This window comes from Acomys russatus, chromosome 28, assembly GCF_903995435.1.
Source record: "Acomys russatus chromosome 28, mAcoRus1.1, whole genome shotgun sequence".
NCBI classification, from domain to species: Eukaryota; Metazoa; Chordata; class Mammalia; order Rodentia; family Muridae; genus Acomys; species Acomys russatus.
This window is the reverse complement of record NC_067164.1, coordinates 28989368-29016174: the sequence shown is the minus strand read 5'-3', so window position 1 is coordinate 29016174 and position 26807 is coordinate 28989368. Positions and strand designations below refer to the sequence as shown.

General features: G+C 45.1%; 1 protein-coding gene across 1 annotated transcript in view; it reads left to right on the top strand.

Moving 5' to 3' along the window:
- Irak3 (interleukin 1 receptor associated kinase 3) overlaps window positions 1-21771 on the top strand; it is a 57345-nt gene extending 35574 nt beyond the window's left edge. Inside the window, exons 8-12 of the mRNA XM_051170400.1 lie at window positions 84-202; window positions 17880-18078; window positions 18550-18612; window positions 18703-18867; window positions 21295-21771. Coding sequence (XP_051026357.1) covers window positions 84-202; window positions 17880-18078; window positions 18550-18612; window positions 18703-18867; window positions 21295-21771 — 1023 coding nt within the window. The remainder of the gene's footprint in view (window positions 1-83; window positions 203-17879; window positions 18079-18549; window positions 18613-18702; window positions 18868-21294) is intronic.
- Window positions 21772-26807: the final 5036 nt, after the last annotated feature.

Below are 26807 nucleotides of genomic sequence, written 5' to 3'. Positions count from 1 at the left end.
TGGATATATAGGTAATTTGCCCTAAGAAAATACAGCCAAACCAAGTCCTCTTGTTTGTTTGTTTGTTTGTTTGTTTGTTTTAGAATAATACAGCCCCACTTTCCTGGCACATTCGAATCAGTGTGTTGATAGGACTGTCCAAGGCCATCCGATACTTGCACAACACTCAGCCATGCTCAGTCATCTGCGGCAACATTTCCAGGTAAGTGATCTGCGAGTCTTTGGGTCCATCTTAACCCTTTTCCGCACCATACGTGAATGTTCTTCTGCCACTATGCTTCCTAGAATGTAATGAGTCTAATAAGAACTCTCACCTAATTATTAAATTTCTTACATTTTTTGTCAATGAACATGTGTTCACCAATTTTCTAAAAACACATTTATATCACCAAGGGGAGGCTTGATACTACCTTTATGAATTACTAGTGAGTAATTTTGTGTATTTTATTAATCATATTGAATAGTCTGGTGTAAAATTAAACTCCCCACCACGATCCTTTTAGCTAAAGTTTAATGAAAAGATATACAACTTATGTAGGAGTTCCCACCAAGACAACAGTAGGGAAGCAGAATTTTTGGTCCTTGAATCCCTAGTGTCTTACTTGTTACAATATGGCTGCCTCCTCGGAACCACTAGATGATCTGTGATTCTTACATTTGAGACAGGAGAAGATTAGAAGCTGTATTTTCTATCTTCCATCTCTAGTTAATCACACACACACACACACACACACACACACACACACACAGAGAGAGACAGAGACAGAGACAGACAAACAGACAAAGACAGAGACAGAGACAGACAGACAGAGACAGAGAGACATTCAGAGCGCATACCTGCTGTGAAGACCCGTGATGATCCTCTCCTTGCTCTTCTTATGTTGAATCCTGCAGAACGCCCTGGCCACCCCTTTGCTGAACGCCAAGGGCAGCCTCAAGTGAAGGCTGCTGCCCCTTCCAGACCATTTCCTGGTATCTTGAAGGTTTTTAGTGTACCTTTAACATGAACAGAAGAGGTATGGGTGGCTTTTTTTTTTTTCTGGAGAAATGAATATGAAACTAAAGGACCCTAGATGTCTCCTTAGTCCTGGGGTATTAGAGAGAGCTGCCCAGAGATGCCTACTCCTGCTGTAGCGTCAGCAGCTTCTCAGGGTCTGAGCAAAAGCAAAGGACCCTCAGAGGACCTGGATACAGAGGAGAGCGATGGTCCCAGAGGTCAGTCGCATCACCAGTGGGGTCTGTAACATACAGCCAAGAAACCATCTTCAACCTAAAATCGTCTCTCGTCCATCCAGATTATAATCACTAATGGCTACAGCAGGTGCTCAAATATTTGTGTGAGCAGTAATTTAGATTCTTGCTGTATATCTTCTTCCTCCGGCTTAAATTAAGTACTAGTTTTTTTAAATTTCACATGGTAAAACATTATTTGGTTGCCTTTGTGTGGTTCAATTCTTCAGTCCCTTTGCTGAAAGTAAGGTTTGCAGAATAGACAGGAGGGAAGACAGAGCTTCTTGAGAGGAGAGAGGAGTGAGGGCAGCCATAAATTGGGACAAAGATTGCACCAGGGTGGGGAGGGCAACAGAGACAGGCCCACCCACTTCCTGGATGCAAGGTGACTAGGAAGTGCCCATCCAGCACCTCTTCTACACTGTGAGACAGTCTGGATAATTTTTAAAATTAATTTATTCAGATTACAATTCAATTGTTATCCCATCACTTGTATCCACCCGCTCCTCCCTCCATCCCACCCCTACCCTATTCACCTCCCCTAGGTCTATGTCTGAGGAGGACCTCCTCCCTTACTATACGGTCATAGGCTATCAAGTCTCATCTTGGTAGCCTGCTTATTCTTTCTTTGAGTGCCACCAGGGCTCCCCACCAAGGGGAGGTTGTTAAATATGGGGTACCAGAGTTCATGTCAGATTTAGTCACCGATCTCCACATAACTGTGGGTAATGTCCTGTCCATTGACTAGATCAAAATAGGGGTTCAATGTTTACTACTTGTATTGTCTGTCCTTGGTTAGTGCAATAGTTTGAGCAGATACCCCTGGGCCCTGATCCACCTGTTACAATGTTCTTCTTGTAAGTTTCTAAGATCCTCTGAATCATTCTATTTCCCCATCTCCTATATTTGTCTTACATAGAGTCCCAGTGGGATGTCCTCACATCGAGACAGTCTGGATAATTTAATGAGACTCCGTGTCAGGATAAACTAAAAAGAAGGCTAGAAATAGAACTTAGGTATAGAGTACTTTCCTGGCCTGAGAGTCTGTGCACTCTATCTCTAGTACTGCTGAAACATAGAAAAGATCAAATGTACAGGTAAGGAAAAGGAGGAAGGCAGAATTGAGCAGGTGGAGGGATGCCCAAGACATTGGTGCCATTGCAGCTCTAACTGGTGACAAGGAAAAGCTGCTGCAGTTGCCACAGCATTTTAAAGTTGCCAAAAAATATCAGGCAGGACACACTGGTGCTTGCACTGTGGCCCATCCCAAAGCAGGGATATAACCTGAGTATGGCATCTCCCTTCTTCCGTGCTCAGTTCCAGGTGGGGACTCGGCTGTGCCAATGTGAGCTGTCATCAGCCAACACTCCATGCTGGGGAGCAAGAGCCTGCCCGAGAGTGGGACAGCAATGGTGGGAGCAAAGATCTGAGAGTGGGGCAGAAATGGTGGGAGCACAGACCTGAGACTGGGGCAGCAATGGTGGGAGCACAGACCTGAGAGTGGGGCAGCAATGGTGGGAGCACAGACCTGAGAGTGGGGCAACAATGGTGGGAGCACAGACCTGAGAGTGGGACAGCAATGGTGGGAGCACAGACCTGAGAGCGGGACAGCAATGGTGGGAGCACAGACCTGAGAGTGGGACAGCAATGGTGGGAGCACAGACCTGAGGGTGGGGCAGCAATGGTGGGAGCACAGACCTGAGGGTGGGGCAGCAATGGTGGGAGCACAGACCTGAGAGTGGGGCAACAATGGTGGGAGCACAGACCTGAGAGTGGGGCAGCAATGGTGGGAGCACAGACCTGAGACTGGGGCAGCAATGGTGGGAGCACAGACCTGAGAGTGGGGCAGCAATGGTGGGAGCACAGATCTGAGAGTGGGGCAACAATGGTGGGAACACAGAACTGAGAGTGGGACAGAAATGGTGGGAGCACAGACCTGAGAGTGGGACAGCAATGGTGGGAGCACAGACCTGAGAGTGGGACAGCAATGGTGGGAGCACAGACCTGAGAGTGGGACAGCAATGGTGGGAGCAAAGACCTGAGAGTGGGGCAGCAATGGTGGGAGCACAGACCTGAGACTGGGGCAGCAATGGTGGGAGCACAGACCTGAGAGTGGGGCAGCAATGGTGGGAGCACAGACCTGAGAGTGGGGCAACAATGGTGGGAACACAGAACTGAGAGTGGGACAGAAATGGTGGAAGCACAGACCTGAGAGCGGGACAGCAATGGTGGGAGCACAGACCTGAGAGTGGGACAGCAATGGTGGGAGCACAGACCTGAGGGTGGGGCAGCAATGGTGGGAGCACAGACCTGAGGGTGGGGCAGCAATGGTGGGAGCACAGACCTGAGAGTGGGGCAGCAATGGTGGGAGCACAGACCTGAGAGTGGGGCAGCAATGGTGGGAGCACAGACCTGAGACTGGGGCAGCAATGGTGGGAGCACAGACCTGAGAGTGGGGCAGCAATGGTGGGAGCACAGATCTGAGAGTGGGGCAACAATGGTGGGAACACAGAACTGAGAGTGGGACAGAAATGGTGGGAGCACAGACCTGAGAGTGGGACAGCAATGGTGGGAGCACAGACCTGAGAGTGGGACAGCAATGGTGGGAGCACAGACCTGAGGGTGGGGCAGCAATGGTGGGAGCACAGACCTGAGAGTGGGACAGCAATGGTGGGAGCACAGACCTGAGAGTGGGGCAACAATGGTGGGAGCACAGACCTGAGAGTGGGACAGCAATGGTGGGAGCACAGACCTGAGAGTGGGACAGCAATGGTGGGAGCACAGACCTGAGAGTGGGACAGAAATAGTGGGAGCACAGAACTGAGAGTGGGACAGAAATGGTGGGAGCACAGGGCACTGCTAAAGAGCAAGAGCCAGCCTGAGAGAGCTCTGAAAAAGGAGAGCCAGACATCTTTTTTAAATCATCCTCCTGTGTCCTAGCTCAGGATTCCCTGATGTTTAAATCAGGAAGACCTTAGGAACCAGAACTTCCTTTTAAACTGTGACCCAAGGGGACTGCATAGCTTCTCTAAGCCTTGGGCCCTTCCCCCTCTGAAAAAGGCTAATAAAAAGCCAATTACTTCAATTCTTAGCATTAAATGGCATAAGGCCTCCCGGTCCTGTGGAGAGCACCCGCTCATGGAATGCTACCTCCTGTGGTACTTGGTCCAGCAGTGTTGAGAGTGGCAGCGGCAGAGGCTGGGTGATGGGAGGGGCAGGTAGTATGGATGGGAGAGACAGCCAGCCTTTTTGCTCATCACTCACGTACTCTTCCATTGTTAACTCACTGTTTGAGAAGTGGACCTGCAAACAGGCCCTGCTTTGAAGAGTCACTCATGTCTTAGTATGTGTTGGTCAAACACTTGAGGAGTCAAGTTCCTTTTTGATCAAACTCTGTCATGTGGAAAGCAAAATGGGAGGCCATAGTGGGCCAAACACAGAAAAGACGTCTCATTCCTACATATCCGGTGTGTAGTTGGGCTCAGTTACAGTTGGAGCTAGAGAGCCCCATGCCAAGTCTTAAAAGAAGTGTGTTTTTTGACAGGGACTGATTGAAAGTAGTAGGGGAGAATATTGTTGGTGGAGGCAGTAAATTTGTTCAAGGGGTCAAACAAGGGAAGCAACTGGTACACGCGTAAGGGATTAAAAAAAAAAAAAAGGAAAGAAGGTAGGCTGGTAGGTTGGAGAAGAACAGATGAAGTTGGCAAAGAAGATAAAATGAGATGACAAGAAAAGAGAATGTGGTGGCCAAGGAGTTAGGTGATGGAGCTTGAGCAGTAACGAGATTGGAGAACTGGGTTTGATAAGAGAAACTCAAGGGACAGATTCAAGCTTGTCCTGAGGACAGGGGGAAGCAGAGAGATTCTGAGTCTGTGGTCTCGGGGTTTCCAAGGCAACAGCCCAGGTACTGGCCTAGCTCTGCTAACTTATAAAGCCGTTTAGTAGCCAAGCTAGACAGAACCTTCAGTAGGCAGTAAACATGCAGAGAGCAAAGTGTGAAGGCAAGAAGTGACACCCCCACTGCAAATACAGATTTCACGTGTTTACTTTTTAGTTGGGAGAGGGACTGGTGATTGTTCCCTGTCTGGCTGTTATGGTTTGAATTTTAAGTGTATCTGAAAGAATCTACCCTGGTGGCTCGTCCTAGCACTTGGGAGGCTAGGCAGGGAGAGTGTCGTGAGTTCGAGGCCGATGTGAGAGGCCGATATGGGAGGCACAGTGAAATACTCCCCTTCCTCCCAAAGACTATCTCTCAAAAGCTCCTATACTGAAGGTGTGATTTCTACAGTGGTCCTGTTTGTAGGTGTTGGGACTTCTAGGAAGTGGACTCCAGTACAGGAAGTTAGAGCATTGACACCATCTCCTTGAAGGGGATATCAGGACCCTGGGCCTTCCTGCTGGTCTTTGCTTCTCACCCACTTTGCATAGAACAGGTCTCTGCTCTCTACTTTCCTGGTGATGATTAGCCCTACCTTGTGTGCTCAATAAAGCATACATCACATTGAAGAACTTGAGGAACTAAGTAGGCCAGCTGAACCTAGGACATGACTACATCAAAACACATGTAAAGTGCCTGTCCCATCTTCCAGTAAGATGCCTTCTATAGAGGGACTGAGAAAGCAAGCATATGATAAGGGTCCAGGAGCAAGAATCTGGTATGGTGTCTGGCCACCCAGATAGTGCAAAGACCTCTGGGTTATTAACCACATCTGCTTCCAGCCTTCTGAGTGGATAACAGGTTATTTATCCCTTCTTTTAAAGGAACAGCCATGTGTGTTTTAACATTCAAGGTTGCCCTAGTGATCTGTGAGGACAAGGACCTCCATGCCTCCTACATGTACATACACAAGCACGTGCCCAAGACTGAAATTCCAGGGCTGTGGACATGTACTTGGGAATTGTGTTTTCATGTGGTTTCATCGCTGTCTCTGTTCCAGCACAAATCAGGCTCCCACTGGCTCACAGCCTGTCTGCTGAGCTGCTGGCAAAGACGAAGTTAGTGTGAAGTGAAGCCATAGGTGTCTGTCTCCCTTTTATGTGGTGACATGCCCACATTACCTAGGAATTCAAATCACTTAGGCCACCAAACATCTGTCAGATGGTAGCATCATCTGACCATAGAAGTCCCAGCCAGATGTGAATTGGCTGATCTAGATCACCTCCCTGCATCTCTGAAGGGAACTCTTCCCTTCACTCAAAATGTAGAACCGGCCCCCTGATTCTTAGCCCATTGCTCTTATGGGGGTCCTGAGTCACTAACTCTCCTGCCTTTGCCTTGCAGTTGAAAAAGTCATAATTAGGAGAGACAGCTTCTAGCAGGGGAGCCTATGCATTCTTGACATTGGCTCAAAGATGTGTGCTAAACACTGTCAGTTTCCGTGAGTAACTCAAGACTGTATTTTTGCCAGAAGAGTGTAAAACGACAATCTTCATTTTCTTTTCTGGATTAAACTTCAGACTAATGTATTATAGACTTTATCGGAGGCCAGTTTGAATTAATTAATATTAGTATCATGAAGGAACCTGGCACCATGTACATAAAGTGAGATGAGTTAGAAAAAGCCAAACCCAAGTATTATGTAGCACATAATTATAACATTGTAGAGCTGCAATTTTATTTTTTTAAATATTAAAAGTGAAGCCCATAAAAGTATCAACAAGGCTTTATTGCTATGGTTTGTTTTTTATAATAATTATAATTTGCTTCCATTTAAAAATATGTCTAAGCTAAGACTAAGAAAGATAACTATATTATGTTTTATTTTATATGTTAAATCTATATTTTTAAAAAGACATGAAAATAGGAGGACTATTTAGAATAGAAAACTTGGGAGGTAGAGAGGGCTAGTACTTGAAGTATATGTGATCGAAGTAGACCATGTACATATAGGAAAATTTTATAATGAGATTCAATCTTTTGTACACTTAATATATTCAAATAAAAACAAAAACTTTTTAAATGTTTCAGAATTATGTCATACCCTAAAATTAAAAATAAAATTTATGCTGGGTATTGTTGTTTTAATTGAAAATCCTAGATCTTTCTATTTTACCAATAAAGACTCAGGAACCAGATGTTGTGGTAAAAACCCTGCTAGAGGCAGAGAAATCACCAGCTGAACTTCCTACTCAGCTCATGTCTCAATGGAGAAGACCCAAAAGTCTCACTAGCTCGGCTGACAGTCCAGGAGGAAAAGGCCAAAAAACCCAAGGCCAAAGGCTTGCTAGCTCGAAGCCCAAAAACCAAAGGCCAAGGAGCTGAGGAGCTCAAGAGCTAGAGAGCTAAGAGCCAAAGAGCTAAAGCTAAAATTTTAAGATTAAAGCCCAAGAGCTGAAAGCGCCAAAGACTCCTTCTACCTCTACATGCCTTCTTAAATATCTCTCAACTCAAAGCCCCTCCTACTCTTTAATCCCTGTCAGCTGGTTTCTTGCTCTGCCTCTTGACCTAAGGTTAACTTTATTAAATCCCGTGTACAGATAGCTCTTGGATTAAAGGTGTGTGCTAGGGCTCAACCATGCCAAACAAAAGACAGGTTTCTACAGTTCACAACCTCAGGGATCTCATTGGGACCAAGCATCCTGCAATGGCGTGTTAATGGTGCATGCCTTTGATTCCAGGCAGTAGAGTCAGGGAGGTCTCTGTGAGTTCAAGGCCAGCCCAGTCTTACTTTGTTTCAGATCAGTCAGGGCTACATATTGAGAGCTTGTCTCAAGTTTAAGCAAACAAACAACTAATGGCAACAATTTGCCATCAGTCTTTCTCTCTCAAACCAACTAACATCATGAAGTTCCATTGCCTATAATCAATTCTACCATTAAAACCTTCAGTAGCTTACACCTTTATAATTTTTAAAGATGAAGACAGAACTGGAAAGTCTATACAAGTCATGATGATCTGAGTAAGTTATCCACACATGTAAGAGATGATATTTATGTACGTATGATATATACATGTAGATGTGGATATACATGTATCATCACATATCATATATTATACGTATGCTATACATGATTATATAAAACCACATGTCATTATGTATAGTATACATTGTAATTATGATTATATATATTTAGAGATTTATATATCTGTGATTTTACATTTCTAAGGTACGAGTTTAATATAGTGTTATCAAACCTCTACTTATATCTACAGAGTACTCTTAGGTTACTTATCTGCCCTTGGTAAAAGTTAAAAGTACTGGCTTAAAAGAATGTGTGTGTGTGTGTGTGTGTGTGTGTGTGTGTGTGTGTGCGTGCATATCTCTAATGAGGAAATGTATAACAGCATTTGGATTTTATCTAGGCTTTATATAAATATTACGCTGAAATTAAAAGTATCAGACTTGTACAACTGACCTCCTGGGTGTTTAGTAACGGTTCTCATAGGCCTAAGATGCAGGCTGAGGGATTAGAGGAGAAAATATTTTGCCATTTAAAACCCATTAAGTCCCATAGGACTGTGGATCATCTCTCAAGATGTCCTGTATCCTCCTACTGAGTCCCTTGTCCTCTTCTTCATGTAGACCATGGAGACCCCACTGGGTGGACTCTAACCAATGTGTGTGCTACAGAGAAAAGAGACAGCACAGAGGACTTTCCTTAATGCTTCCAAGCCAGCTACGGTCGCTCCCAAGCCTAAGCGACTCCCAAGGACCAGCCCTTAACTTGCCTTGAAATCACACTCCCCAAACATTAGGTCTAAGTCTGTAGGCCATGCTACTTAGACAGCTATTCCTCATTAACGACATCTTTCTTGATAAGAAAAGTGCTGCCCAGATGTAGGACAGAATGACCACGGCTCATATTAACGCTGCAGCATCTACAGTAGACAAGTGGACAGACCCACTGTTATTTTACCCCAACACTCAAGCTGCGGCTACATTTCTTCTCTCTCTCTTTATCGAAGCCACCTGCAAGGGACCTCATGATCTGATTTTTAACATGCTCTTGAGAATGAAGATTGTGATGGCTTGGGTCATGGTTCAGTGTTAGAACTTTTCATGTAGTCTCCCCAGCACCCCGTAAAAAGGAAGGTCATGAAGTTATTACTCAGCAGCCTGCTGTCCAACTCCTTTGGTTTATACAAGATGGAACGGGGTGCGCACAGTCTTTGGGGGAGAAAGTAGATGTTGGTATAGGCAGTGCCCAGGATGCCCGTGCTTGAACTCGGGGTCTGGTTCACATTATCTGCCCACTTGTCCCACTTACATATTTAGTCCCAGCGATTCATCGCTTTCCCTTTCTCTCACTTTTTAAACTATCTGCCCTTGCCCTGTGCTCTGCTCACAGACCGAGAGATTGTAAGAGAATAGTGTGACCCCATACATCTGAAGTCCTGGCTTGGTTTTCTCCTCTGTCTCTGCACTGTGAGAAGTTCACACAGGTTGAGAGTGGTACCTCACCTTTCCCTGGAGTCACTCTCAAGAAAGGGTCTGAAATGCCTTCCCCTGCCCCCTACACATTCTGTTCCCATTCTTTTCTACGCTCTCCTTTTTGCAGCCACTCAAAAATCTCATTGTTTCTGCCTCTTACCACTGGTGAAGGGTGTGGCCTTTCAGATCACACATCTGTTCCCATCCATGTCTAGCATGTGACTTTGGGATAGTCCCTTCGTTCCCTGATGCTTTGTCTCCTCGCCGGCTGGAATTGGGCAGGGTACCAGTTCACTGCCTCCCAGGGTTCTGAGGATGAAGTTACTAAGTGGGAAAAGGAAGCCTGGGGCCTGGCAGGAGCTACCATTATATTCAACCCTCAGAATTTGAATTCATGGGGTTCATGAGTTCAAAGCCCTAAGTGTTTCCATCTGACTCACCTTGGCCTCTGGCTTTCCATGAGGATCCTGAATGCATTGACAGAGGCTCCAGTATCAGAAATTTGTACATTGACTTAAAATATTGTGACTGAGCCTTTAAGTTCACATACATGCACGCACGCACACACACACACAGGCAATGGGGCGGGTGTGGAGGTAGGGAGAGTTCATTTTTTTTCTCTTTGTAATCAACAGATTTTAATATTCTGTTCATATAGCTGAATGAAATGGTTTTTTCCCAGCTAATTGTTGTAAATCAAAATAGTCAAAATAGTATCCAACATGGAAATAGGATACCTAAGTTTTAGTCCTGGCTCTATTATTTAGGTATTTTGCCAATAATAAGTCCACAAAGCAGTATGCTATAGCAGCTGTGGCAAATCATGGTTGCTAATAGCTGATATAATGTTTAAGCTCACATTCTGTCTTTGATTGATTAATAATGAGTTCCTAAGTACAGAAGATAGAAAGAGAATCTTGACTGAGTCCTCTGGGAACTCGATTAATGATGTCTGTCAGTAATACCAGGCCGGGAGCGGGGGCGGGGGGCGATGTTGAACAGCACTTGGGTCATATATTTACCATTCCTGTGCTCAGTAATCTAAAAACCACTTGAGGTTTTCAAATCCTCTTGAGGAAATGATTACATAAATAAGTGTTTGCTGTCTGCTATAGGCTCAGCATCATGCTTATGTAAACAACACAAGGTGGGCTCCATGAAGTACTGAGGATGCATTGTGGGTGTCCAGTAGGAGCTCAGAAGCCGGAGGCACACTGAGCTTCAGAGAGGTTCAGCAAACGGTCCACAGCAGAAGTAACTCTTGTGGTGCAGAGAGGGTCTGGTTGAATAGGAGGAGGGGGAGGGCCTTCTGTGTGGAGCAGCACAAAGCTCACCGGAGACAGCCATGTGCAGTTTGTCCTGTGGCACTGGTAAACACTTAGCTGTGAAGGATACTGGCTAGACTGCAGGTGGATTATGGAGTTGAGTCAAAGCCAGGGACTGTACATTTCTTACAGACTCCACGGAAACACTCGTTAACCCTCCACCCATCAAGGTATAGATGTGATAGTGAAACCATTATTGTTTCCAGTTGACAGGAGAATAGAAGAGGCTAGAAAGGTCAGTAACTTGCCTGTCACATGGCTAAGATGGGAAAAAGGAGGTGCCCTTCTATGTCTGTGTAGTCCCGATAACCGTGCTCTTAACTCAGGGATTTAAAGGCCTGGGATTGTGAGAGAGGCTGGGTCCAGAGATCTACACTGTCTCCTGGTTTGCTCCAGTCAAGAGTAAGTGTGTTTCTAAGTGAGTCATTGTCTCGAGGGTGGCTGAGGGACACCCACAGGAGGAAGCAAAGCCCACATGTCAAAGGTATTTTCAGCAAGTCTGGTGGTTTGTTCAGCCCAAAAACAAAGTATATTTGTTAACCCCAAAAAGTATATTTGAACTCTTTAAGAGAATGTTATAAAAACAAAGCTCACTACCAGATGGTGGGAGCTAAGAAAGAAAGGATCTAAGGGAAGGATCCGGAGTGTAGACTGTAGTCTCGGCAAAAGACTTACATGTTCCTTTGGGAAATGACGATGCATTTGAATACAGGGTCTCATTAAGGCATCTGAAAGCGATAGGCCTCGAGTTTTCACATTTGTAGATAAGTTTAAGTTGAAACACATTTTTCATCGCAGACATTTGCTCCCGCTAATGGCTCCACATCAAGACGTTAACCTTGGTGTTTCTTTCTTTCTTTCTTTCTTTCTTTCTTTCTTTCTTTCTTTCTTTCTTTCTTTCTTTCTTTCTTTCTTTCTTTCTTTCTTTCTTTTTTTCCGAGACAGAGACAGAGACAGAGACAGCCTTGGCTGTCCTGGACTCACTTTGTAGACCAGGCTGGCCTCGAACTCACAGTGATCTGCCTGCCTCTGCCTCCCAAGTGCTGAGATTAAAGGCGTGCGCCACCACGCCCAGCAACCTTGGTGTTTCTAATGAGTCCTATAAACTCAGGTCCTAGGCTGGTATTACCATTTGTGAAACAGGCTTCCGCATCAGAGGAAGGAGAAAGCACGAAGCTTAAACAAGGACACTTGAGATATGGAAACTGATCAGGGACATGAAATTAGAGTGAGTGGGTGAGCACACACAGCATTTCTTATGGGAAGGTCTGTGATCATGGGAGGGGTCCAGTAGGGTGAACAGCCATGAGGATGCTTTATTCCTTTTGCCTTTATCCCAGCCCTCCTGGGCAAGTCAGCTGATGGATGCAGACTTGTCAAGACTGAGAGTCAGCTTGGTATTTTAATAGGACATGTGGGTCTGCAGGAAATGAAACATCTGCCTGACGGATTGATTCATTAACCCTCTCACTCCCCCCTACTTCTTCCTTTTAAAACAACTATCTTGATTTCTCAGAAGCATTTTAAGTATAAACGATTTTTCTCAGACTTTCATCATGTCTTCCTACTTCCTTCCTCTTTAATGATATCCAAATGTGTTCATTATTTTCCTAAAGGGAGTTAAAACACTTAGAATATCGCACAAGTCAAAATCCCTCCTAATCATTCTCATTGCAAACACCGTCTTTAAGTACAGTGATGATATGAAGGAGAAATGTTCCTTGGAGTCTTGGGTGTTTGATCTCTTGGTCCCCAGCTAAGTGATGCTGTTTTCAGCGATTTTTGCCGGAGGAACTAGGTCACTGGGGGGTGGGGGGTGGGCTTTGCGACTATATAGCTCAAAGTACTCCAGGCAACAGACCTCACACAGGGATTTATTGGCGAGGTGGCGGGGATGCAACTACTTCTGCTTTGCTCACTCTGCTTTTGAGTTTGTGGTTTAGATGTTGCCTCTCAGGTTTCTGTTCCTCCCTGCCACCTGCTGCCACGCCTCCCTGATAACAGCCTCTTAACCCTCTGGAATCTTAGGCCAAAATAAACTCTTTCCTCATTAAATTGTTCATGGTCAACATGTTTTGTCACAGCAACATAAAAGTAACTAATGTAAGCACATGCACTCCTTAATTTACATATGTAAATACTTACATATAAATTAGCATTACATTAACATAAAATTACATATGCATGCAGGTACAAGAAGCCACAGGAGGTTCGTCCTCCTAGTTGTCTCAAATCATCTAGAAATATCTTTTAGTTCAGTTTGTCTAGTACCTCTCTGAAAATCATTTGGAACTCAACTGGTTCCTTGATATTAATTAACCTCCCAGAGTGTCAGGTCTCTAGGTCCACCCTTTAATCAAATAGGGTCCTTGAACACTTTCCTGAGACACTCGAATGCATTTCTTGGGATTGTGAGATATAGTGACGGATGGAATGGACAATGAGGCTAGTCCACACCTTCAAGGGGCCTTTGGAGGTCTTCTCTATAATTCAACTCACGTCTTCTTATCCAGCAAGCATCGTCAGCTCTTTTTACTGATGTGGAAACTGGGGTCCTGGGGTAGATCAGTTCAAGCTCTAAAGTTGTACATTTTAAGTAACAGTACTGGGCCTTGGTGTAGGAGGCTGAGACTCACACACTTTTAAGGAGCAAACAAGCTTTCATTCTTTTTCTAAGACCTGCTGCACTGGAGACACAGAGAACTCCACGGTGCGATGGGGAAACAGTTTCAGGCTTGTACTGTTCTTAGACCGGAAGCCATATACGTTCTTGTGCAGAGCTGGGAGAATGTACAACTCTCCCAGAAACCTGCGTGTCTGGGGAAATTGGATGTTTCCACACCTGACGATAGGCAGGCCATCTGGAAAGGGGGCCTTAGTGCTGTAACTGCCATGACACAGAGAGTACTTGTCCTTTGTGAAAGGGTTTTGCAGTGAAAGAGAGGCTTTGCCATCTGGGCCAAGGACTGCCTCCCCAAAATCACACCATGCAACAGACCTCACACAAGAGATTATTGGTGAGGTGTGGGGATGCAAAGTGGCTGCCTCTGAGTGGGGATGGAGAAAAGAAAGAGACCAGGCTGTGATGGAGGGGGGCTTTATGGGAGTATGGAGCATGCACACAGGGAAAATATTCAACAGTGCCAATGGTGTCGCTTTGGCCTGTAGTGATGACAGGGGCTGTAGGTGTTGAGTCACTGAGAAGAAGGAGGAACCTGGTTCTGGAATGTGGGCAGTTGTTCTTTGACTAACACTTGCCCTAGGACATTTAGAGAAGTAGTTGGATCGTCTATATATCTGGGACTTACTGGGTAGAGTCTCTACCTTTCCTCAGGGCTGCCGGGCACTTTACTGAAGAGTCCTCATCCTTGGTGTCAAACACAACTCAAACTCACATCCTGCATTTTGATCTATGGACATCATGTTCATTTTTAAGGCCTAACTGTTTCAAATAAACTAGGACATTTACTGATGAGCAGAGAAAGCTGATCTCACGGTAAAGTAGTATTGTTTGGGGGATCAGGTTCCTAAAAAAAAAAAAGTCATTGAAACTTTTCCCAATACAGATATTAAGTCACTACCCCTGAGTTAGCGTACAAATTCACCACCTGTATAGAACTCTCCATTGTCCTCAGTCAGGGATCCTTCTATTTAAAGAATTATTTGAAGTCACACTGGCTTCTCTGTTATAGCAAATACCTTTATAGTAAAGAGTAGAGAGAGTGGGTGGTAGAAAAATGAGATGGGGGCATGAATGGAAGCTGTCTGCCTCCGGATCTGCCAGAGTTCTAGCAAGCTGCCCCTTCGCTGGTGTCGTTTTGATTTCAGCTTGCCTCGTGTCATCTTCATTTCGTCAGCCCACGTTCGCCCTGTGGAATAAACGTACCCTGTCGACCTGCAGGGTAGCTGAAGGCACTTGGTAGTTGAAGTTTCTATTTAAGGTTGAAGCAGGAGAAAGCATTAGAAGTAAAAAATTGATTGTTGAAGGGCCTTCTGGCAATTCCCGCTTTCCTAAAACCGAACATTTCTCTTTCCCAGCTCCTGTTAACCTTTACTTAGAACCAAATAAATCACTCGATTCAAAATGTATGCTTTACACTGGGGTTCTCCGCTGGTAAGAATTTGCCTCTTCACCAGATGCTGTAATTCAGTGTGTAAGTGCAGTGTCCTCTCCTAATCCTATCTGACCGATGGCCTCTCACTGACCCCATGTCCTCAGCGGGTTTATTGGGTAATATGATTTGTGGCTACCCAGCTCACCTGTCTACCTCTCGCAGGCATGTGACTCACCAGTGTTTTGTAGCAGGTCAAGAAAATGGCTTAGCTCGTGGGATTTGTGATTCTTGCTGCCCATCCCCAACCCCACCTTTCCTAAATATTAAAAAACCAAACAACAACAACAACAAAAAACACCTCCAGGGATTCCTGTGCCATGTTTAGATTCAGTTTTGCCATTCTCAGAGCCCTAACACATTAATCAGAACACCATGCCTTCTGGAGAACTGGTGTGAAGGAGGGAGATATTGAAAATGCAGCATTTGGCTAGGTGGTGATGGTGGCGGACGCTTTCAATCCCAGCACTTGGGAGGCAGAGGCAGGTGAATCTCTGAGTTTGAGGCCAGCCTGGTCCAGGGTTACACAGATAAACTCTGTCCCAAAAAGCAAAATCCAAACCAAAACAAAAAAGAGTGGTGTCTAGAGGTTTTCAGTCTTCCTCTGTGCAGAGATAAAGGGCCTGCATCTGGGGGCTCCCAGAGCAGTAAAACCCAGTGGGGCCGTAACTCATGGTGGCCATGGATGTTAGAATTTGCTGGGCACTTCTGCAGAGTTTCCACTGTCTTGTGTCTTGAAACAAGAATTGGACAGACACATGGATAGCCATATAGACCATGTCAGAGAAAAAGATCTATTTACAAGGGAGGAAACAAGCTGGGGTAGGGAAAGGGTCAGTAGCTCCAACAACTGGCCACGCAGAATTGGAGCTTTTATGTCATGTGTGTTTTTTAAAAGTTTACTTGCAGACACTGGGTTTCTAAGGCATAGTATGCTACATGCAGATCTACATACATACATACATACATACATACATACAACTTCATGCATCACACGTCCCTTCAGCGCTTGAAGTCTGCACATAAGGGTGTGCATTTTAGCATTATAGTGAGCCACAGGTCAACCTCAGACCCACAGGAGTGTCCCTGCATATATACCTGTGCCAGGCATTTACTCGGTGCAGGGTAGGGGATTTCTACTCTTGCCCACTGACTTCTTTCATATTCGAATTTTGCAACCCTCGCCCAAGGCTTTCCAGACCTCACTCTGTGCCCTGTCTTTCCTCACATGAATGCTGCTCTGAGAGTAAAAAACTGTTTCTGCCCCGTTTCATCTCTCGACTCAGCTGGCAAACTCTCACCTTCATAGTCCCCCAAGTTCTGAAAGCATCGGGGCAGGTTCAGAAGCCCCAGGTTTGAACAGATCAAGTGTGCACCTATGGGAGGTTTAATCATGTCTTCTTACCTAGTGCTAGGACCTGACTCTTGCCTGATACGTATTTGTCGAGGGATGGAAGGGTGCTCAATGCTGTTCTCTGAGTGAGAAAATGAAGGGATGGGTGAGAAATGGCACAGAGTTGGGCGATGTGAGAGACAGGCTGGATCTGGCAGCTGCCAAGTACTATAGAGGCTAGGCAGGCAAGGAGAAAGTTAAGGACTGTGCTCACTGATACACATCTTGGGGACACAGCCTCTAGCTTATTCCCCCAGAGAGAAGATCATACTGAATAGACAGGGCCTAACAAGGTCGGTTATTTGCACTTTACAGTTTGTTTTCCACTCTGTGCTTGCTGGTGTCCTGCTGCTGAAGCTCTGAAGAGCCCTAAGCAAAACTGAAACAGAAGGTCACTTGCTCGTGGCTCCCATCCACTCTGGCAGAGTCTGCCTGCCCTCTTAGGACTGGCTGCCAGTCTCCGTTCTTGACTACCACGTGTCCAGCCATGCCAGGCAGCCAAATTGGCTTCATATTCCCTGAGCAGTGTTATAGGTCCTTTTCTTCACTTTGCCTGAAAGGCAAGAGGAAAGAACTGGGCGTGGGGTGGGAGGAAAGGGGGTGTCTCAGAACCACGTAAGGGGACTGTGCTGTGTGAGGTGGCTTCTCCTTCCCTAACACCCTGTTTGAGCCTTTGAAACATGAAATAAACCAGTCCTTACGCCCTACCAAGATGCGAAGTGCTTGCTCTTAACGAGCTCCCTTCATTGACTCAGTGCGCTCTGCCTTTGCTTCTGCAGTTATTCACATTCCAAATGAGCCTCAGAACTAAAAAGAAACCCAGAGAGATGGAACTGTAAGGTGGGGCTTTCATTAAAGCAGGGGAGCAGCTCTCAAGCTGTGGGTCGCAAACCCTTTGGGGGTCGTATATCAGATATCCTGCAGTCAGATATTTATTTTACGATTTATAACAGCAGTAAAATTCCAGTTATGAAGAAGTAGCAGAAAAATAATTTTACACCACAACAGGAGGAGCTGTATTAAACACTGAAGTGAGAAATACCAAAGACGGCTCAAGCTGAGTAGCGTGTCTAGTAAGCCTAGCATCTCACAACACAGCTCTTGGCACATAACAAATTCCATTGTTAGCTGCTTAAAACTAAGCTCATGGTCTCACGAAGAAGAGCACAAAGTAAGCCACTGTGGTTAACTTGTTTGTCCCTGTTCACATAGCACCCATGCATGTCTCAAAATCTGAGACACCTGCAGCTCATGGGTCGGATTTTTATGTTAGCCTTCGTACAAGTTTATGTTCATACTTTAAGAAAAAGCTTTTAGGATGCCCACTCGCTTGTGGAAGTTTGTGTTCAGCCTCATCTTAGCAACGTTCTGAGTTGCTCAGCCACGTTGTATCCCGCTAAACGCCCCTGTGACGGTTTGTCCTGTTTCTCTTTGATCACACTTTCAGCGCAAACGTACTGTTGGATGACCAGTTCCAAGCCAAGCTAACTGATTTTGCCATGGCCCACTTCCAACCCCACCCAGAACATCAGAACTCTACCATAAACATGACGGGCAGCAGCAGGAAACATCTGTGGTACATGCCTGAAGAATATGTCAGACAGGGGAGACTTTCCGTTAAAACCGATGTCTACAGCTTCGGAATTGTGAGTGGCACCCCACTGGTCAGCTACAGAAGAGAATTCACCCCCAAGAGGGTTCTAAGTCCTCAGAGCATCAGTTCTCAGCATTTCACAAGGGTCACCCAAGACCATGTTGTGCATGTCAGATGTTTACATTATGACTCATGACAGTAGCAGAATTACAGTTAAGACGTAGCAACAAAAATAATTTGATGGTCGGGGGTCACCACAGCATGAGGAGCTGTATTAGAGGGTTGCATCATTAGGGACATTGGGAACCACTGGCATAGAGGGAAATTTTTAAGAGCTTTAACTTGTATACCTACTGATTTTCTGTTACTCATTATCTGATACATTAATTTTGCATACTCCGCCGTGAGGTAACAAAATACAAGAGCATTAATGCAAATAAATTCCATTGTAACATTAAGTAGTCTGAGCTAATGCTGTTTTTATTCTCAGCCTCTGTAGCTGACTTTGTGTATGTTTTTGTAGGTGATCATGGAGGTTCTGACAGGGTGTAAAGTGGTGCTGGATGATCCCAAACACGTTCAGCTGGTAAGAATGGCTCTACCGCTGGCACCTGTTTGGCAACTTAAGTCATCTGACCGAGTTCCAGGAAATAACTGTACCCTCTCCTCTTTCTAGCGCGACCTCCTCATGGAACTAATGGAGAAGAGAGGCCTCGATTCATGCCTCTCCTTGCTAGACAGGAAAATACCCCCCTGTCCTCGGAACTTCTCTGCCAAGCTCTTCTCTCTGGCAGGCCAGTGTGCGGCAACTCGGCCCAAGTTAAGACCTACAATGGAAGAAGTAAGATACATGAGGTCTTAGTTAAGAGTGAGCTGTGGGCCGGGCAGTGGTGGCTCGCGCCTTTAATCCCAGGAGTCGGGAGGCAGAGGCAGACAGATTGCTGTGAGTTCGAGGCCAGCCTGGTCTACAAAGCAAGTCCAGGACAGCCAAGGCTACACAGAGAAACCCTGTCTCAAAAAACAAAACAAAACAAAGAAAGAAACAAAGAAAGAAAGAAAGAAAGAAAGAAAGAAAAAGAAAAAGTGAGCTGTGGAAAAATCTAAGCTGGATAAATTGTGCATCCGAGTGAAGTATTAATTAGTGAGATGAATTCAGTCTCCCACAGAGGGATTTACTCTAACAGATAACCTTTCTAGCTTGAAACAAACAAACATGGGTCGGGCAGATGGCTCAGTGGTTCAGAGAACTGGTTGTTCTTCTAGAGGTCCTGAGTTCAACTCCTAGCAACCACATGGTGGCTCAGAACCATCTATAGTGAGATCTGGTGCCCTCTTCTGGTGTGTAGGTGTATATGCAGATAGAGCACTTATGTACATAAATAAATAAATCTTTAAAAAAAACCTCACACTCTTGCTACCTTTGTAGAAGGCATTAATAGGTAGAACCAGATTTTTATAAAATATCAAACACCTCACACTCTTGTTACCTTTGTAGAAGGCATTACTAGGTAGAACCAGATTATTATAAAATTTCAAATATGGGACCAACGAAGTAGCTTAGTAGGAAAAGGCATGATTGCCATGCAAGCCCAGTGACCACAGTTTGTTCCTTGGAGCTGATGGAAAGAACAAGCTGTCCTCTGTCCTTCACGCAAACTACTCAGTACACTCCCAACACCATCACTAGCAATAAAATTTTAAAAATTGAATCTAATGAAAAGTAATTTGAATGGGATATTTTATTCAGCAGTCATTAAGCTATACGATCCAATAAAAAAACACCCATTCGTTTCCATTATTTTAAAATGTATCCATTTGTCTTAGATGCAATCAATTCATTTATAAGCAAATACTAAATTTAATGCCCATTTTGTATGTGTATTTTGGGTGCTGAGGGTACACACCGGTCAAGATATGATGACTGTCCTCAAGCTTGCGTTGCAAAGAAGTCAGATCAATAGACATAATATTTGAGCCCAGTAGACAGTATTGATGGCAGTCAGGATCCCAGGGTGACTAGAAAGGCGAGAGTCAGAAGGGAGTCAGGCTGCAAATCTGTAGCAACCAGAAGATGCCTACTGAAGGTAACAGCTTAGCTATGGTCTGGGAAATAGCTCTTGGCACCAGTAAGGATGGAAGGATGTCCTCAAAAGAGACAATCAGCACGCCTGATTGTCATCAACCTTAGGGATAAGGCTTTGGACACTTCAGCATCACAGAGGTAAGACGAGGTACCGGGAGCTGCAGCAGTTAAAACTACAGAAGGTTCTGGGTTATAGAGGGGCATTCCTTCTATTCTTAGAGTTGGGTTTTGTTTCAAGTCTACTGGAGAGCTGTGGGAGAGTTCTAAACAAGGGGTTGGCACAACCATAGTGTGCTCACACTGGCCTGGCAGGCAGGAAAGCATATAGAAGGCCTGTCATGACTCTTAGTGTAAAATCCTATCCCAGCAAGGATCCATCAGCTGTGCTGTAGGAGGGCAAACCTGGGTCCAGGAGCTTGAGAGTACAGCACCAACACTTTGCCTTTCTCGATAGTTGTATGATTTTTCTCTTGATCCACAGCTTTGTCTATGAAGTCAGGATAGTGCTATTTGTGGAGACAAAATACATGAAAACACTTCATAAATGCTCAAGCTATCTGTATTTTTAGAGAGGGAGAAAGAGAAAGAAGGTGAACGAATATTTAGGTCACTGGTTTTCTTTTCTTTTTCTTTTTTTTCTTTTTTTTTTTTTTTTTTTTTTTTTGTCACTGGTTTTCTAATCTGGCTGCATGTCCAAATCTCGGGTGAAGCTGTTTAAATACCATTCTTTGTTTGTTTGTTTGTTCAATGACATTCTATTGCTTGGGGAAGAGATCTGTATTTACAAAGCCTGCTCTCTGATCCTGGCATTTGAGAGCTGGAGGTCCAGTCAGCCTTGATGAACTCCATGAGAATCTTCTACTTTCTGTGGTTGAAATGCATGAACACGCACCTGACAGCATAGAGAGAGGTGGCGACTGGTTCGCAGCTGAAGTCTGGTGTCTTTATAGTCCGTAGTTTCTTTTATATCTGCCTGCAAGTCACCTGATGTGGCCCTTGAGATAAAGGGGCATCTCTATCTGCTATCCTTTCAGATTCAAAATTCTGTTTGCACTTACTTTATTTTTGTTTCAATTTTACTTGCTGAACTTACTTACATGAAAATGAGAGACTATTCTTTACTAGGTAGGGAGGAAAATAGAGATGGAAGTGTCACTCAAGTTGGTTTGCTTCTTTGCCTGTCAGGTCCTGAATGCTCTGGAGAGTGCGCAGCCGAGCTTGTATTTTGCAGAAGACCCTCCCACGTCACTCAAGTCCTTCAGGTGTCCTTCTCCTCTGTTCCTGGATAACGTCCCAAGCATCCCAGTAGAAGATGATGAAACCCAGAGTAATCATTTAGTACCACACGGGAAAGCACTGAGAACAGATAGAGTGACTCAGAAAATCCCTTTTGAATGTAGCCAGTCTGAGGTCACCTTTCTGGGCCTGGACAGAAGCACAGGGAACGAGAGAAGTGAAGCTCCTTGCAGCATGCTCAGTTCCTCTTGTGAGGAATGTTGGCTCCCAGAGCTTGCAGCATCTCCTCAGGACTTAAGGCCCACTGAGATCAGTTTGGGCTCCTCTTGGGAGGTACCTGGACATTCTTATGGGAGTAAGCCGATGGAGAAGAGGTACTCCTCTGGACAATTCTACAGTGGGTATGAACAGTCTAAAAAGCAGTGAATTCACCAGAAGATAAAGGGGGGAAAAAAGCAAACGTCGCTGAAGGCACCGAGCAAAGAATGTCATGCTGGAAGGATTCGAGCTCCCTGCGGATGGCAAATCTGAATGGTGCTGATGAGCCGCCAGGCAGTTCTGTTTCTTCCTTCTTTCCTTGCTTCCTTCCTTCCTTGCTTCCTTCCTTCCCATTCATTGAATGGAATGACCAAAAGAAATGCTTTATCGAAGTGACTACCTCTCAAAACAAAAACAAAAAGCAAACCAAAAAACCAAGCTAAGCTGGAGCCATTTGGAGTTATTCAAGACCTGGAGCTCTGACAATCAAAACCTAGCAAAGAGTGGTAGGACTCTTAAGTCCCTCTATCACCATCTAGTGAGTCCTCGGAATTCGTAGGCCGAGAACCACTCACCTTACAGCTTCTCCCCGAGCTTGCCTTCAGCCACCCAATGTCAGCAGCCAATCATCACCAGCCTCCAAATACCATGTTCATTCTCCCTATGCGCATGCGCCAAACCATTTCCACCAGAGGCAGCCTTTTGTATAACGCCCCCCTCCTCCAAATCTCTCACATGAGGTTGCTTGGTGTGACTTTGTGGCATTCCTTGGCCCTCTGATTGCTGGGGCGGAGGAGGTGGGGGAGGGGCAGGGGCGAGCAGGGGCGGGCAGGGGCGGGGGGGGGGGGGCATGTCGCGGACAGACAGGCATGGACAGGATAGAACACAGGGATCCTAATACTCAGTGCCAGTCTTTCTACTAGAGACATACTAGAGACAGTCTATGGGTTCCATTGGTTTCCCTTCATCATAGAAAATGTTGACCAAATGGAGAAAGGTTGTAGGTCATGCCTAATTTGTACATGGTAATGTGTGTCTTTTGGAAAGAATTGTCGGGCTGGAGAGATGGCTCAGAGGTTAAGAGCACCGGCTGCTCTTCTGAAGGTCCTGAGTTCAATTCCCAGCAACCACATAGTGATTTACAACCACCTGTAATGAGATCTGATGCCTTCTTGTGGTGGGCAGGCACACGTGTGGGCAGAATACTGTGTAAATAATACATAAATCTTAAAAAAAAAAAAAAAAAAAAAAAAAAAACTGTCTTACTGTGATTGGCAGTTGCTACGCTTTTGTTCCTTGCTGCTTAACCTGCCTGTCTGGAGGTGAGCCAGTCACCCTTATTTAAGGGCGCGTTGCCATCCAAAGCCTGCACCTCTGTATTTAAACTCTTAGAAGAGTTTCCCGTGTTAATCCAATTGTTATAAAAACCACATTAAACAACTAGAGCGTTGTTGTTTTACTAACCCAGAGACCTACTGCATTCTCAGTAGGATGTGCAAAATTTTAATCAAGTCACTTTGGGACCTGGGGAAATAACTGATCACACGGGTCTGGATCATTTTTCATTTGTTCTGTAATCTTTTCTCCTGCTGCTTCCTGGATTCTCCTTTCCAAGGCCTTGCTCAGTAGTGGCAAAGGAGCCCTCCTGCAGGGAGCCCTCATCTCCTCAGCAGGAAGGCCATAAATAAATATCTCCTCAGCAGCTTCTTTGTGTTTTTGTTTTTGTTTTTGTTTTTTGTTTTTGGTTTTTGGTTTTTTGAGACAGGGTTTCTCTGTGTAGCCTTGACTGTCCTGGACTAGCTTTGTAGACCAGGCTGGCCTCGAATTCACAGCGATCTGCTTGCCTCTGCCTCCTGAGTGCTGGTATTAAAGGCGTGCGCCACCACGCCCGGCTCTCTTTGTGTTAATTTTGTATTCCTCATTCCCAGAATTCTATCCAAGTGGCTCACATCACCTATCTCACTGGATTGTGAAATCTTAATATTCATTTCCTATAGTTGTAACAGCTGAGCATAAAGCTAGTGCGTAAGGTGACCTTATTCCAGAACTCTCTCAAGAACCTCAGGGCAGAATCTTTGCCTTGTCTCTTCCAGCTCTGGAAGCCACGGGCACTCCTGCACCCCTCAGTCTGTAGTCCGAATCCACTATCAGAGTCACCAGCTGCCGAGTCTCTCGCCTCCTCTCCCCACTCTGTCCCCTCCCCAACTCTTTTCTTCCTCATGACCTTTCTGGCCTTCCGGTCTTTCCTCATGACCTTTCTCTTATTCATGACCCTTTCCTCTTTCTTATAAAGAACCCAGTGATGGCATTGGGCTTATTCAAGTAGTTAATGATGGGTTTTTTTTCCCTCTCAAGATCATTACATTACCAGCCTCCAACCCCCCTATTCTGTTAGGATGTCAGATATCACAGATTTCTGGCTTTGGAGCATGGACTTCTTTAGAGGCCATTACTCCATCACATTTCCTGCGTGTTAGGGGCTACCTCTTCAGGACTTAGCATAGCAGCCTCCCTAGGGCTGGCGTTTTCTTTTTTCTTTCTCTTTCTCTTTTTTTTTTTTTTTTTTTTTTTTTTTTTTCTTTTTCGAGACAGGATCTCTCTGTGTAGCCTTGGCTATCCTGGACTCACTTTGTAGACGAGGCTGGCCTCGAACTCACAGCGATCCACCTGCCTCTGCCTCCCGAGTGCTGGGATTAAAGGCTTGAGCTGGCGTTTTCTTATAAATTAAGCTTAATGACGTTGTCTCCATAGAATCACATAATCAAAAATCCAAATGTTATTGCAGATATTGCCTAGTAAATTAGCAAAGTTTTTATAGTCGTGGATAGAAACACTGAAGAAACCATTTCTGCAGGGCTTGCAGAGTCTGTCCTTCAGAAGCAAACACCATGCTTTCTCTTTGCCTTGGGAGAGTCGGGGTGGTTGGGCTAAGCAGAGACGTTTGGAGTCGAGGTTCAAGAACAAAACCTGTAGGAAGAAGTCATAAGAAATCAGAAGCAGAACAAGAAAACGGAGAAGTTAAAAAGCATGGATTTCTCTACGAGGGCAAAGGTGTGATTAAAATACACAAGAAAAAAAAGAAGAAAAAAAAGAAAAAAAAATACACAAGAAGCCCAGTCTGATTGGCAAGACTGAAACAGGCTTTAGGAAAGTAGTCGAGAGAGTCTTTGCTCACAGGCCAGTGTGAACAGAACCCAGAGCTGTTTTCCCAACTGGCTTCCAAACCGTGTGTGTAATAAGACTAGGAACTTAACTGTTAAAATTATTTTTTATAAAATAGTGTTTTTGATTCTCTTACCTTAGTTCTTAACCTGGCTATCACAAAAATAATTGAGACTCTTTAATACTGCAAGGCTTCACAACAACACAATCTTGAGCAGTTTAAGTCTGTTCTTAACCCTCCATGTTATTTTATCTTTCTCCCAGCAAACATCCCAGCAATACTTGCACTCAGTAGCTTTCCTCAGCTCCAGCTCCTCCCTCCTGAACTTCCTTGGACCTCCACCCTTGGCTGACTCCTCAGCTTACCCTCCTAACTCCTCCTCCCCTGGCTGGCAGGAAGTCCAGCCCTGTTCTCTCCCCTCGTCAGCAACTGGCTGTAAGCTGCTTTATTGGCATACCCGGGAATAATTGGGGAGCAGTGGTTTTACAACATTGAGGCAGAAATCAGAATTTAGACTACACAATAACCTTATGCCTATACTTAACCCTTATATGTAGTAGATATAAACATTTTTTTTTACTTTGATCCCAAGTATGAGAGCTGAAACAGACTTGTGTGAGGGTGTGTGGTGTTTGTCCACTGGAAGCAGACTTGTGAGAGGACATTTGGGGTTTGTCCACTAGAAGAGGAACTGCCTCTTGAGGGGGCGTGGTCTTTGCCAACTGATGAGCATCCTAGTGCAGGCTCTGAGAGGAGCGATATCTGTGAGCCCAAACCCAGGGGGTTGGCCTTTTGGTTTTGGCATTGCTTTCCATTATTTGGCTGTTCATCGCTCCACTTTAAGATGCTCCTAGAGAGAAACGCCCCAGAGAATGCTTTAAGGTTCCGGATTCCAGCTGCTGCTCCAGGTTCCGGTAGCTGCTCTGGGTTCCAGCTGCTGCAGCTGCAATCTCCTTTGCTGGACGAAGAGTGGAATTGTTCCAAGGAACTGAGTCTAAAAAGTTCTACTTCTCCTTTTCCCATTAGCCTCTCTTCTCTCCTATCTAGGGTAGGTGGCTTGAAAGAGAGGTATAGGCATTAAAGAACCCCTGAAAAAGGCAGGTTTGAAAAAGTTCTAAGCCTACACTTATATTTTGCCCTAGTTTAGTACCCCCCTCCATCTAGTAATAAGGACTGAACCTTGAGCCCTACACATGCTGGGCAAATGCTCTGACCACTGAACTACATTTTTAGGGCAAGCTTTGACTACACACACACACACTCCTTCGATACATGGGGCGTGGCACACAGGCATCACTGGACCTGGTGGCACAAGTCTATAATTTGAGACATTCAGAAGACTGAGGTAGGAGGACCACAACTTTCAAGGATAGGATAGCCTAGGCTATAAAGTGAAAAGAAAGCTAGGGTTACAGCTCAGTGGTAGAGCACTAGCCCAGCATGTACAAGAGCCTGTGTTCAGTCCCCATTGCTGTCCACTTCCCCACAAAAAAGCATCAAAAGTCTCCAGCACATGGCTTGTATATTACAAATCATCCTGAGACTCACTCAGCTTACTCAGAGATATAATCTGAAGGCAGATTAGCTGAGCAGACAAAATTAGCCTGGAATTGTGTGAAACTGACACAGCTTACAATAGATCATTAAGAATTGACTATATTGCTGGGTGGTGGTGGCACAAACCTTAAATCCCAGCACTTGGGAGGCAGAGGCAGGCAGATCTCTGAGTAAAAGGGCACCCTGGTCTACAGAGTAAGTTCCAGGACAGCCAGGGCTTCACAGAGGAAACCCTTTCTTGAAAAACAAAAACTAATAATAATAATAATAATAATAATAATAATAAAAAGAAGAATTTACCACGTTCCTAAAATGGCTCCCAGTGACTTAGCACTATGCCCATAGAGTAGCGCACTGCTCAGTCCTCCTCAGAGAAGCTTCATGGTGGAGGAGGTGGCTGTTAACAAAGGCATCCACAACTGGTCAACCTGCAGAGAACAGGAGACTGCAGAGTGTGCAGCCCTAAGCGAAACACACTTTATAT